General features: G+C 41.6%; 1 protein-coding gene across 7 annotated transcripts in view; it reads left to right on the top strand.

The window, feature by feature from the left end:
• The window catches only part of EVI5 (ecotropic viral integration site 5), a 90852-nt gene extending 81989 nt beyond the window's left edge, over window positions 1-8863 (top strand). For all 7 annotated transcript variants that reach the window (XM_076337739.1, XM_076337738.1, XM_076337731.1 and 4 more), the window contains one exon: window positions 4664-8863. In XM_076337739.1, coding sequence (XP_076193854.1) covers window positions 4664-4969 — 306 coding nt within the window. In that variant the 3' untranslated portion in view covers window positions 4970-8863. The remainder of the gene's footprint in view (window positions 1-4663) is intronic.
• The last annotated feature ends 4027 nt before the right edge of the window (window positions 8864-12890 follow it).

The raw sequence follows: 12890 nt of genomic DNA, 5'->3' as shown, positions 1-12890 counted from the left end.
AGATGGCAAAAACAGAATTGGTAGTTACAAATCAGGAAAGATACTTTCGAGTTGTCGCTGAGAGTCCTCTGACATCATTGGCTTAGTGTGCTGCAGTAGCCAAAACAGACAAGACAATGTTGGCATCAACAGGAAGTATGTTAAAAACAAAATAAAGGGTTTTATATTGCCACTATGAAACCTTGGTGCAGGGCTGGTCTCTATACCTCAAGATGGATGTAGAGAGTTTAAAGAAGGTCTGTAAAGAAGTTAAAGGGCAACTAAAATGATCAGTGGTCTTGAGCACTGCCTGTTCGTGAGAGGCTAAGGCGGCTTGGGACGTCTATTTTAGAGAGAAGGCTCAGGGAGGTGTTATGATGTAAGTTTCAGAATCATGACTGCAGAACTGCTTTTCACCACTTGTTCCTGCATTACTAGAATTTGTTCTTGCATTACTAGAATTCAGGGGCTATTTCTGAAACAAGTGGGAGATTAGTTTAAAACAAATAAAGGAATTTCTGGAACTTACTGCCACAGGAAGCTGTGGAGGTAGACAGCAAATTAAAAAAAAAAAAATCAGTCATGGACAACTGGTCTATAAATGGATGCTGAAACAGCTAGGAAGAGATGCACTCTCATATCTGCTACAACAGTTTCTGGACAAGTGAGTGGGGGCTTGGGAATATGAAGGGAATGGATTGCAAAAATTGGTCATATTCACATGCTTTCCCTTAAAAATAAAACAACATGGGAGTCCTGTTGTCACTGTTGGAGACAGAATATTAGGCTGATGGACCATCGCCCTGAGCCAGTAGGACACTTCTTATGTTCCCATCTTGAAAAAAGATACTGCTTTTTCTATTAGAAGTGCAGAGCCTCACTTGCTAGACTGTAAAGTTATGCGAGCAGTACAAAACTTTTCATTTTAAGAAACCTCTATTTTAGAGCCTTAAGCTGGCATTAGCCGCTGGTATCTAACTGCATTGGAGCGCATGTTGTCTACAAGTTTTTCTAAATGCTTTGAGAAGCCTTACAAAGCCTTTCTGTTGCAACAGAAATTGCAGATAATCAGGCTCCTTCAGAAATGCTCCTGAACAAATATTAGATTGAGGTGCCCCTGAAGTATCAACTCTGAAACTACACAAACTGAAAATAGTGCACGGTTGTTCCCAACCTGTTATGTTGGATACTTTTAATTTCTTGAAGATTAGTTGCTTTCATCAACGTTCATGTTTAATAAAAACCTTAAGATGCAAATCAGATTCTACTTTCAATTGAAAAACAACTTGTTTTCAGTATTTTCAAGGTTAAAGTGATAGATTTCTAATTGTAAAATAAAAGTAACATTCTGTTGAAGACTAGGTTTTGTGATAAATTAATGTACTGACACTTAATGTAAAGGCATTTGGATTCAAAGGACAGCATTTACATTTTTAAGAAGTGCAGTAATTTTGGCAGGTACAAAGTATTTCAATTTTTCAAACTCAAAATGGCTGCCATAAGAACAGTAATATGCATCCCACTGCCCACGCTTTTCACACATCTCACTGAATTGTAATCTATCTTTCAGGTTGGAAGGGACCCTGGGAGGCCTCTTGTCCAACTGCCTGCTCAAAACAGGATCAACACTGAATTCAAAGCAGGTTGCTTAGGGTTTTGTCAGTTGGGTGTTGAAACTCACTGGGGACGGGTTTGGAGATGGAGAGTCCACAGTCTCTCTGAATAACCTGTTCTAATTCTTAACTAGCCTTGTAGCAATTATTTTCCCTTCATATTCAAATGTGACCTTGTGCTTTGTGTTATGATCAATGTCTCTTCTTCCACCATGCATTTCAGTAAAGAACCAGTTCTCTGTTATCTTAAGGCATAAGCTCCTGCCCCTTAACTGTCTTGGTACCTCTCCACTGAATCTACTCATGAGTATCTTGTACTGAGGAAGGAGTAAGATAGCAAGTGCAGAATAGGACAGATGCAGTCTAACAAGTGCCAGATAAGAATCGGTTCCCATGATGTACTGGCTATGCCCTTGTCAATATGGCCTAGTATGCTGTTAGCCTTTGTCACTGCTCGGGGACACTGCTGATCCATGTTTAGCCTCTTGTGTGTCAGGACCCCCATGTCCTCTTCAGTGGTGTTGCTATCCAGCCTGTCGATCCCCATAATACAAACAAATTCAATGCTACAGTGTTTTGTCTGTGCTTCTGGCTGAGATGGCTATTTTTCAAGCAGACAGAGAAGTTAGAGCTATATGACCATCGATAGACTTGTCACATATATTCTCTATGGTATGTTCATGTTTCTTCATAGCAGTCTGGTTCCCCTTGGATGTGAGGAGTACTTGAGAAAAAGGGCAGGCAAGTGTAAAGCTGCAGGTCAAAAGAAGTGTTTCTGGAAGGTCACAGATTGTGCATCCTTTCATTAGAATAACAGAAGAGAACAACACACTGTTTTCCCAGACTTACTTTAGGAACTGGCAAAGGCTGTGTCTATTCACAATTTTTTTCGCCAACAGCATTTTCCAGAGTCTCATTTGGTGCTTGGAAAGGCTACTGCTAAAACCGTGAAGCCATGATTTTGTCATGTTACCTAAATACATTCATCTAAAGGTATCATGTGTTGATGTCTTCGGGAAAACAGTTGAGGTCATTGGCTTGGCTTTTTGAATGTTCGAAACAACTAACATTGAGTATCAGCTTTATAATTTCAGGTGAACCAATGGCTTAAGTGTGCAGACCTAAAAGCATATAATTTCTTACTCTAATATGAAATTTGTAGTCACTTGTACAGTGGAGCTTTTTTCTGTGGTGAGGGTGGAGAAAAATTGTTGGGTTTCATTTTGTTTTTCTGTGTTTTATTTTCTTAGTGACTAAAATTGATAGCTGTTTTGGAAACTTAATGTGGCAGCTAATCTGATCATATTGCAGGATATTTTTAGGGATAATATTTCTAAATAACACAAGAATCTCTGTATCAGGCTTTCTGTATCTAGGTATATAAGCTAGTAAACATTATTTATTCCAGATATACTTTACTGTCCAGTATCTAATCTTTGGCATAAGCTGATTTCACTTACATCATGAATTACGCTGTGCAATTGTGGAACTTTTGGTTTTGCTTGCCTTTACACAAGCAAGTTCCTCATGAAACAACTGCAGCCTATGCGTATGTGAAGAAAATGCAAAAAACTAACATTAGTACCTGTAATTACAATGAAGGTTTAGATCTACAGCATGTACCCATATTCCTAACAGGGATGCTTTGATATACATTAAAACCTGGAGCTTTTACATGCTGTTAACATCCAATTTGATGGCTTCTAGCATGATTATGACTCTTGTGATCTTTTTTTCAACCCTTTTTTTATTCTCATCTTTTGCACAAGCCCATGGTAAGTACAAAGATTCCTTCTTCCCCAAATGGACAGGTAAAATCTTCTATTGGTGTCAATAGCAAGGACCTACACGCGCTTTTTATTTATCAAAGTGAATATTGCGTCAGATTTCTGAAATGTCAAATAGATTTGTGTAAAGAAGCTCTTCAGGCTTTTTCTTCTTTCTATTTTCCAGGTCTCTGTTACTGTGAAAAGTCGCTTACAAAATAGCACTTCATGCATCTTCCTTTTAAAGCTTCCAGAGTGACATTAGGAAGTTTCTGTAATGCATTTTTAATGTTTTTCTGCATCCTTAGGATTTTTTATCTTAATACTCTTAGACTGTCAAACTGACCCTGAGGTAGTTGCTACTAAAAGCTAGCAAAAGTGAGATTCTAAAAAAAAATAGCCTCAGAAATGTCTTCCATGAGTTGCAGTTATTTTCACTAAATTAACAGGGGACTTGTCAGACTTCAGAGCTTTAGGTTTTACTTTTTAATAGCTTGAATGCATGGTTGTAATAGTTTATCACGCCACGGTGCATTTTGAATTAAAATGTTATCGTATCTGTCCATGGTCTGACAATCATTTTTGTCTTGTTTGATGTTCTCTTAAAATTGAAACTGCAATCTGTTTATGCTGTACAAAGAGAAGTTTCTCTCATACTTCTTGATCTGAAATCTCATTGGGCCTGAACTAGATAATGAAAAGACACTCGATCTTGCTGTGTAGACAGAACTAAGCATATTCTCTGGTTGTTTTTTTTTTTCTGTGGCTGTGTGAAACTGGCAATAATCACTTGGGACCCTGCTCTTTGGGATTGGGGGAGGGCTTTTCTCAAGTGAGAAGTTAGTTGATAAGGGAAAGAATGGAGCTGTAAAAGTAGGATGTGCAGGCCAAAAGTGCTGTCAAAACAAATAGGCCCCTCTAGAAAACTAACTATAAACCATCCCTCATGGGGATATTAAAGATGCAGTAAATAGCCTGGAGGAATCTGTCATTAGTGATTCTAGGTACCTCAATTATTAAGCTTTAAAACTGAAATACTCTGAGGGTGGAAGGAGAATTTTGGAAAATTCCAAGTACTATTTAAGACGTTCTTTCAAGGAATCTGCTTGGGCAGCCAGAAGCGAGAAGTCACTTTGTTCTGATTCCAGCTGAGTTTCGAAGTGATCATCAAATGTGCTGCTCCTAGATCTAGCATTTAATTTAATCCAGTAAGACTTCAATGAGACATTTCTTACAAATGTGGGGTTTTTTTACTGCTGGGCTCTTCAGCTCTGATTAACTGTTAACTTCCACTTTTTCTAACAGATCAAATGCCTAAAAGGCCAGAGAGACTTCTCAGACCAACCCACTTTTGATGGGATTCACATTGTCAACCATTTCACAGGAGATGATGAATCATTTCATTCTTCTGATGAAGATTTTATAACTAACTCCATACAGGAGAGTGGGGTGAACTTTCATCTACACAGGAGGACTGGTCAGATGGCTTTGGATCACACAGTTGTAGACAGCAGTGACAGTGATACTGAGGAAAGCACCCTTCAGACTGGGAATTCAGACAAGATGGTTCCCAAGCAGAGAAGAATGGAATCTTACTCTACTACTGTGTGATTATCACTGTGACTAGCATTAAAGACTTTCATATTTCTTTAAGAGCGAAATTGTCAGATAACTGAAACTATCCAGCAGTTGGTTTAGGTAACTATTGGATCTGGTCTGGCCTGTGATAAATACATACATGTACTGTCTTACCTGCCTTCTCTCTTTGCCAAATCTTGCTAACAACGTACCATTGCCATAAAACAGGCTGGGAAGAAGTTGATGGATGACAGTTCTGACAGTATTACTGAATGTTCCTTGGTTTAGAAACTGCAAATACATCATTTCTTTAATGCATAAGAACCATTTTTGCTGTTCACAAACACAGGAATTATTTTCCTCAAAAGAAATTGCTGTTGTGCAATATTTTATGCTCTGAACAAATGTGTATGTTTTACATTGTTATCCATTTGTGATCAAGATGGACTCTAGTAAACCATCTGATCATGACACGTATATATATAATTACCTTATGCTTCTCAATTACTTTTGTTTTTACTAAAGTTATTGGATGCCCACAGAAGGCTTGAAAGAGGAACCTTTATCTGTACTACTTCATATATGCAAATAATGGTCACTAATGTCATAAAGGTGTGTTTCACCATTTTCACTTAAATCTATGTGCATCTGCTTTTGATGTTGCTAAATAATACCTGGTCTGAATATATTAATTACAATAATGTTTATTTTGTACATATTTATATATCTACACCAAGCTGAAAATGTACATTGCACCATTTTATATGAGGAATGTAAATGTTGCAATATTACTGTCTCTGGTATTCTAACAGGAGAATGAATTCTGTATATACACACTAGAAATTAATTACTAAATAAAGGCAAAACACTAACTTTACATTAAGTTTCAGCCTAGCTACACTAACAGGTTCATGTCAGAAATGCTTGTTCAAAACACTATTGACTGAAATCTTTTACCTTCATATATATGTAATGAAAATAAATTTTTCATGATTTAACAAGGTTGCAGCATTTACTTTTTAGTCACTTCTAAGCTACAGCCCTTGGTTACCGCATGGTTACTTGCTGGCTCTAGATTAGTTCAAATAAGGTGAAAAATTATTCATGTCTTACAGTTAGTTCTAACAAAGGCATGGTCAGTGCAGTAAAAATATGTAAGTTCAGTCTTCTCACAGTTTTATATTGCAGAGCTATCTAGGAAATAAGCTAATGGTCCTGTCACCAAATAGCTGTGATTCACCAAAGCAGTAGGAGCTGAGCTGAGCGTTCTACTTTCACACTCTCCTGAAAATTGAGATCCAATAAAATGGCCCTAGCTTCTTGAACAGAACAAGATACTCTACTATTGTCATATGAATATTCACTTGCCCCCTCAGACACATTCTAGTCAAGAATATTCTTAATGGCAGCTATTATTGCCATCTTACGTAATTAAACAATCCTTAAGACTTCTTTTCTAGCAATGTTTGCAACTGTTCTGTTAAAAAAAAAAAAAGCCATGCACGTGTTGTTACTGATAGTCAGCACATATGTTAACCGTCTTGCTACCCATGAGAAGCAGTGTAGTTGTTTAAAATTGCAAAAGTGTGGAAGCATACTGCTGAACACATCTGCTAGTCCTGTTAGGCATTTCCTTTACTACTATTTTGAACATGTCCTCGGAAAGAAACAGCACAACTGAGGAGACAACAAATGTTCAAAGAATGATAGGGAAGGCTGCATGGAAGAAGCATATTCTGGGCCTCTAAACAGTAGTATCTGCCCAGGTGCAATCTAATTTAAATATTAAAGCAGGTGGGTGACAAATTCCAAGTTACTGATTTCTGCAGCTCCTAACTTGCTTCAGTATTTCTGCAAAATTTCCCCACATCCTACCAGTGAATACGTAGTTCCCAGTATAGCCTGTGGAAATTGCCATCTCTGAGGTAGATTAGCTGACTGATTCTGATCCCTGTTGGAAATTTCATGTACGCAAAACCAAATCGGGAGCACTTTTGTTCACTAATAAGTAACAGTTGCCTTTTTTCCTTCCAATGAGCATCTGGTAACTTGCACCTGGATAATTGTTGCCCAAGAGGATAAGTGACAAATGTCTTGTTACCTGTCATCAATACCAGCTGCAAGTCTCTCTTAAAGGTAATGTTCTGTAATAATAAGTGGCAGGAGCAAAATTCAGTTGGAGAGCCATAAAAATCCTGTCTGTTTGAACAGTGAAGTGTTATGATTTTGCAATAACTGCCTTACTGTTCAAGTGATAGCAAATTAGATTAGTTGGCAAGGGTTATTTCCTGAACTTTTGTGGTTTTAAAGTATACTAATAGAATAAATACTGATACTGAGTAACAGCATAAATAAAAATATCAAGGGAAAAGCAAAAGTCCTTATCCAATTAACTGCATCTCTTCTAGTGATGAAGGTAAATCACTGGACATGCTGCAGTTTCAGAAGGCTTAGTTACGCACAGAACATCCTAGGAAGACAACCCAAGAGAGGCTGTTCAGAATCATCCTGCTTTTTCTGCAACTGTTCTGCGAAAAGATGACACTAATCTTTTTGCCTATGTGTATTATAATTTGAATATGCACCAGAACAATGTCAAATCATCAACAGCATAGATAATATATTTACTAACGTGTCAATAAATAAAGCATACTAATTGTGCTACACACCATGACCTTGCTTACATGACCTTCTAACAAACATTGCCGTTCTCTTAGATTTGCCCTTACATGCAGGCTGTAAGAGCTCAACATGAATGCTAAAAGCATAAGGTAAAAAAAGCACGTGAACATGAAAAAATTCTTGAATATGCAAGTGCTGCAGCTGAGAAGACAGTTAGGTGAAATAGGGAACGGGGATGCACTGCTATATACAGAGTTTCCATGTAAATTACATTTTATGTTTGGTAGTGAAAATGGTTCTGCTTTCCCAGTCTGATAATCAAATGTCTTCACTAGCTAGAGAAGCCTCAATATTTACATTTTCTTATTTCTCCAGGCTAAGGGAGTATTTTAGGTCCTAATAGCATTTATGATTAGACATCTTTTTACTTCCGTCATTTCATTTCACGTATTAGAAGTTTGTAACGTTTGTGAAAAAATGGGAACATGACTAGTTGGGAGAAAGTACATCTGTGAAGTTAAGAAGCATGTATTACATTCACGGCTCAACAACTGTTTGTTCGTGTTGGCCACGTTTTTTGACAAAATGCAGGCCTCATCTACATACACGTTCACAAAGTATTTTCCACTAAATTCAATTTTCAACTGTATGCGCAATTTCCTATATTATTTTAACTAAAATAAATTGCTATGAAAGTGATTAAAAGAAGTATCCACATAGGGGTTTGCATAAATTTAACAAAACCACTTTGTAAATCTTGTACTCCTGAACTTAATCAGTACTCAGCCATTTCACGGAACTGTAATACGGAAGGAATTGCGTGTTTCTCTGGGGGTTTTAATGTAATCACTGTTCTATATCAGAGACTATGCTAGTGACTTAGTGAAACTTGATGCTCATACAACATTTATATTTTAAGCTAGAATGACCTAAAGATACATTAGCATAAAAATATCCACATTTTAGACTGGATGTGCTGCTAATTCCCTTACCTGTAGAGGCTCCAAATAATGTAACTGATTTTGGGGGAAGGTAGAGGATAATGCAAATCCCCTAGGAAAGCAATTAGGCTAGTCCTGGAGATGAAAATTAAAAAATCAACATATAAAATAGAGGTTAGTACAATCTAAGTGGAAACTACAATGTTATGTTTAATTATGCACCAGCTACTGACTGTCCGTGTTTTGAGAGGGAAGAGGAAAGCTATGTATCAACTAACGGATTTCTGGATGTAATGAAGTTTGGTTTTGTTCTGTGAAATACTTTTATCAGTATAGTTGCACCAATATATTTTTTGTAATTTTCTGAGGGTTTTGGTTGGTTGTTTGAGTTTTGGTTGGTTTTTTGTTTTTGTTTTTTTTACAAACTAGCTTGAGACATAAGAAAAATCAATGAAATACATTTACACAGCAGCCCATAGAACCAGGGACTCTGAATGATGGAATGAAAAGCACACGATAAATTGTCTTTCAACATAACCTCCATATAGCATGAAGTTTCAGCTTCAGAGTGGAGAAAACATGCTAATATATGCATGCCTATGCATACATGGACACCGATTGACTAAGATACAACTGCTAGACCCAAGATACAACAGCTTAACACCATCCCTTTCCAGGAATTAATACCCCATTTCACAATTATGAAAAAAGCAATGTGGCATACTCTTAGAATTGCATACTGTTGCATAAGTGACTGAAATTTCTAGTGTCCTGCTGTAAGAACTAAAATTCCTGAGACTATTTTGCATAGTCTACATTCTGTAACCCATTGATTCAACTTTCTTCTATTCATAATGGAGATAAGTTCTGGGTCCACTCCTTCCCAAAGCTGGAAGCCCTCTCTTCATCCCAGACTTCAACACCACAGCCTACTGTCACTTTCCCTCTCCACTTAGTACTCACAGTGATCATTACTTTTCTAATCTGCTCTGAGAGCAGCAGTTGTTACTTTTGTTTCCCAACAATCCAAAAAATTGCTAGCAAAATCACTGGTTAATGTCTCACATACTTACAGCAGGTTTATGCCACAAGGAGAAACATAAAGAAGGTAGTGACAAAATGCTGGGGGGCAAAATAAACAATAAGCAGGATATGTTAAAAATAATTAAATAGTTACAAAAAAGTTATTAAAAAAATACACACGTCCCAACAGAAGGCACAGTGCTACAAGTTCTAGCAGCTTCTCATAGCGAAAGTGTTCTGGATAACTGTGATCTTGGGTTCTATCACTTTAAAGTACGTATGTTACCCACGAGTTCCCCATAGAATCACCCTCTTCGCTGCCTTCTCCCAATCCTGACTTCCACACACAAGAAATTGCTTCTCCTCCCCTACGTACCAAGCAGCTAACCTGCCAAATCCTGTTCTTCAAATCCTTCCTCCCGTTACAAAGTGTCTCATCACTTCTGAACATGAAGATCTCATCTGCATCCCATCACCTTTGATGCCTTATCTGATGTCTTCTTAGCTCTAATGGTGACATCAGGCAGCTGCTGTGAACAGTGCAGTAAATTACATTGAGTAGCTCTTCAGTCTTAAGCACGACTATAACGTAATCCCACCCTAGTTTAAACCCCTCCTTTTATTTATTTCTTCCCCTCTTTTGTCACTATGGGGTAATGATCATGTACTTACCATTGCATTCAACTGTATCTTACCAAGTTTTTATGTTTAACTTTGAATATCACACTCCCTTTGGGGGAAGCATTAGAGCAGCTCCGTTAAAACCTATCCCCAGCCCCATCACCTACACTTCACATGAATTACATCCCTCCGCCAACTCAGGACCGTTGGCTTTTGGCTTTTTCCCACTGGGATGCAGAATACTTGGTGGTGTCACACAGCTCTTGCAGTGTCACATGATGACCACTGCATACACAAGACCATCTTAAAGGTTACTGAACTGCGGCACATAGGTCGCACCATAAACCCAGAATAAGAGCTTAGTCCCTTCACCTCTGTTCAGCGTGCTGTTACGACAGATAGCAAGCTCCTCTCGGGGGTGGAAAGAGCCCTGGGACAATGGCTGTCAGAGGCTAAGGAGTGGAAATTGTCTTCAGGCCCTACCTACGGATTGCAGCAGCTGCAGCACTGTTCTTTCAGTCCCTTGTTCCGTAGAGATAGCAACCCGGCGATATTTCTGGGTTGCAAGATAAAACGCGTGAGGGGCGAGTTCGATAAAACGGGCTGGAAGTCCACAAGATGAAAAAAGCTCATGCGTTACAGCATGAGCCGGGGCCGGCAAAGCCCCGGGAGCGGGAGAGGAGGCAGCACCGCCCGCCAGCTCCCCGCGCCGTGGCGCTCCCACGTGCAGAGCAGCCGGTAAAGGGCCGCAGCGGCACGCCGCGGGCAGCGGGGCAGCTCCGGTCCGCCTCCGCTCCCCGGCGAGGTGCGCGGCGGAGGCTCCCCCGACGGCTCCCCTCAGGGGTGGGTGAGGGAGGCGGGGCCGCTTCCCGCCTCGCCCGGCCTCGCGCCGCCGCCCGCGGGCACGTGGCGCAGCAGCGCCCGCGCGCGCACCACGCGGCCCCGCGCCCGGCGCAGGCGGAGCGGTGTGGCGGGGAGCTGCCGGCCCCCGGTAACGCCAGCCTGTGCCACCACCCGGAGCCTGCCACGACAGAGCTAAGCCGGCACAGGGCTGCCCTGGGAGCCTCGGGTCGTCCTCGGCACGGCTGGGCGGGCCGCGCCCGCGTTCCGCTTGCCCCGTCCTCACCGGCGGCGTAAAGCGAATCGTCCGTCCTGACGAAAACCTGGGGAGGCGGGGTGCATTTCAGGCACGAGCTGGTTTTGCAAATCACGAAACAAAGCCGTTTTCGTACCCTTTCTCCTCCAGCCGTTTGAGAAAGCTGACGCCCCAGGAGCCGGATGTCTGTTCCCGTTGCCCGTGCAGCATCCACCCTTACACGAGAGATTATATGCCGAATTAGGCGTTCACTTGATTCACTCGTTTGATTTCCTTATTTTTGCCGAAGGTTTTTAAACAGGTTAGGAAGCAGCAGGTGAGAAAGTGCCGTCTGCAGGTGGGCTAAGCACCGCGGGGCTTGGCGCCGTGCCTCCCGCAGGAGAGCCCCGAGCGGAGCCGCTTCGCGCCGGCTCTCCGGCGCCCGGCAGCGCATCCAGGTCCTCGACAGACAGCGAGCATCTTCCGCACGGAAATCACCGTGCTTTAAAACGCGCAAAAGCACCCGCATAATTTCTTTTTTTTTAATCTTAGATGTATAAAGACGGATATGTATTTTATTGTAACCAGGTCAGAATTGTTTACGAGCGCTAATAGTAATTCACAGCGATGTTTTTTGTTGCTTTCATTACACGCGGTCAAAGCGCTGTTCGGCAAGGTAATCGAAAGGCTATTAGTTTATCATGCCATTTCAGAGGCAAACGAGAAAGATTGTTTCGCAAAAAGTCACAAACAGTGAGCCAACGAAGATGCATACGTGAAATTACACCGAGCTGTCCTAATCTGGTTATTTCCACTGATTCCAGCAATTATTTTTAAAGCTGACGGCGTGAATGATTTTCAGAGCAATCAACCAGAGGCGCGGTACACAGATGCCGTAAATAAAATCGCTGTCCAGCACCAGGAACTTTCCAGCAGTAATGAAGGCGTTAAGGGCGACGTGTCAGTCGTGTTCTTTTGTGTCGCTACTAAAGCATCATGCAAAAGGTTGGACAGTTTTTCTCGTGGTGGTGTTTGCTTGCTTAGTTAGGTTTTGGGAAGTCAGGTTAATCCTATGTTCCACACGGGCTCACAGGCACAAAATGACTAATTTTTCTGTGAATACTTCGGGGGTGGCGTGGTGGTGGTGAAGAAAAGCACCTGTTCCGCAAAGCCGGCATGCTCCTGGGCGTGAGGGAGGCTGAAGTTTGCTCCTGCTTTGCCCGACTTCAGTCTCTCTCGGTCTCGGTCTGAACGGGAAATGGTGTTAAACCTCGATTCGCTCACTGCAGAGCCGTACTTCGGCCGGCCCTGCAGTCATCGAAACGAAGCTGCTGGTGGCCTGAGATGTCCGAGGGCGAAGCCCAGAACCGCCTCAGAAAGATACCGAAGACCCGAGCCGCATTTCCTGGCTGCATCAGGAACCCGAGGCTAGACCTGGAAAACTGTTTTGGGGTTGGGGTGTGCGTGTAAAGCAAGGCGAGCCTTTTTCGCTTTGCAGAAGGGAGCAGGCTTCCTGGCTGCGCAGCGCGGGGGTCTCCGCAGGTGCGGGCGGTGCGGGGCGCTGCCTGCCGCGGACCCCCGCTACCCTGCTCGCCGCCGGTGCCTGCCCCGCGGATCCTCCCCGAGCTAGCAGCCTGAGCACCGGCACGCAGGCGAGGAAGGCAACCGCTGC

Source organism: Aptenodytes patagonicus, chromosome 5, assembly GCF_965638725.1.
Source record: "Aptenodytes patagonicus chromosome 5, bAptPat1.pri.cur, whole genome shotgun sequence".
Lineage (NCBI taxonomy): Eukaryota > Metazoa > Chordata > Aves > Sphenisciformes > Spheniscidae > Aptenodytes > Aptenodytes patagonicus.
The sequence above is the reverse complement of the archived record's forward strand: the minus strand, read 5'-3'. Positions and strand labels throughout refer to the sequence as shown.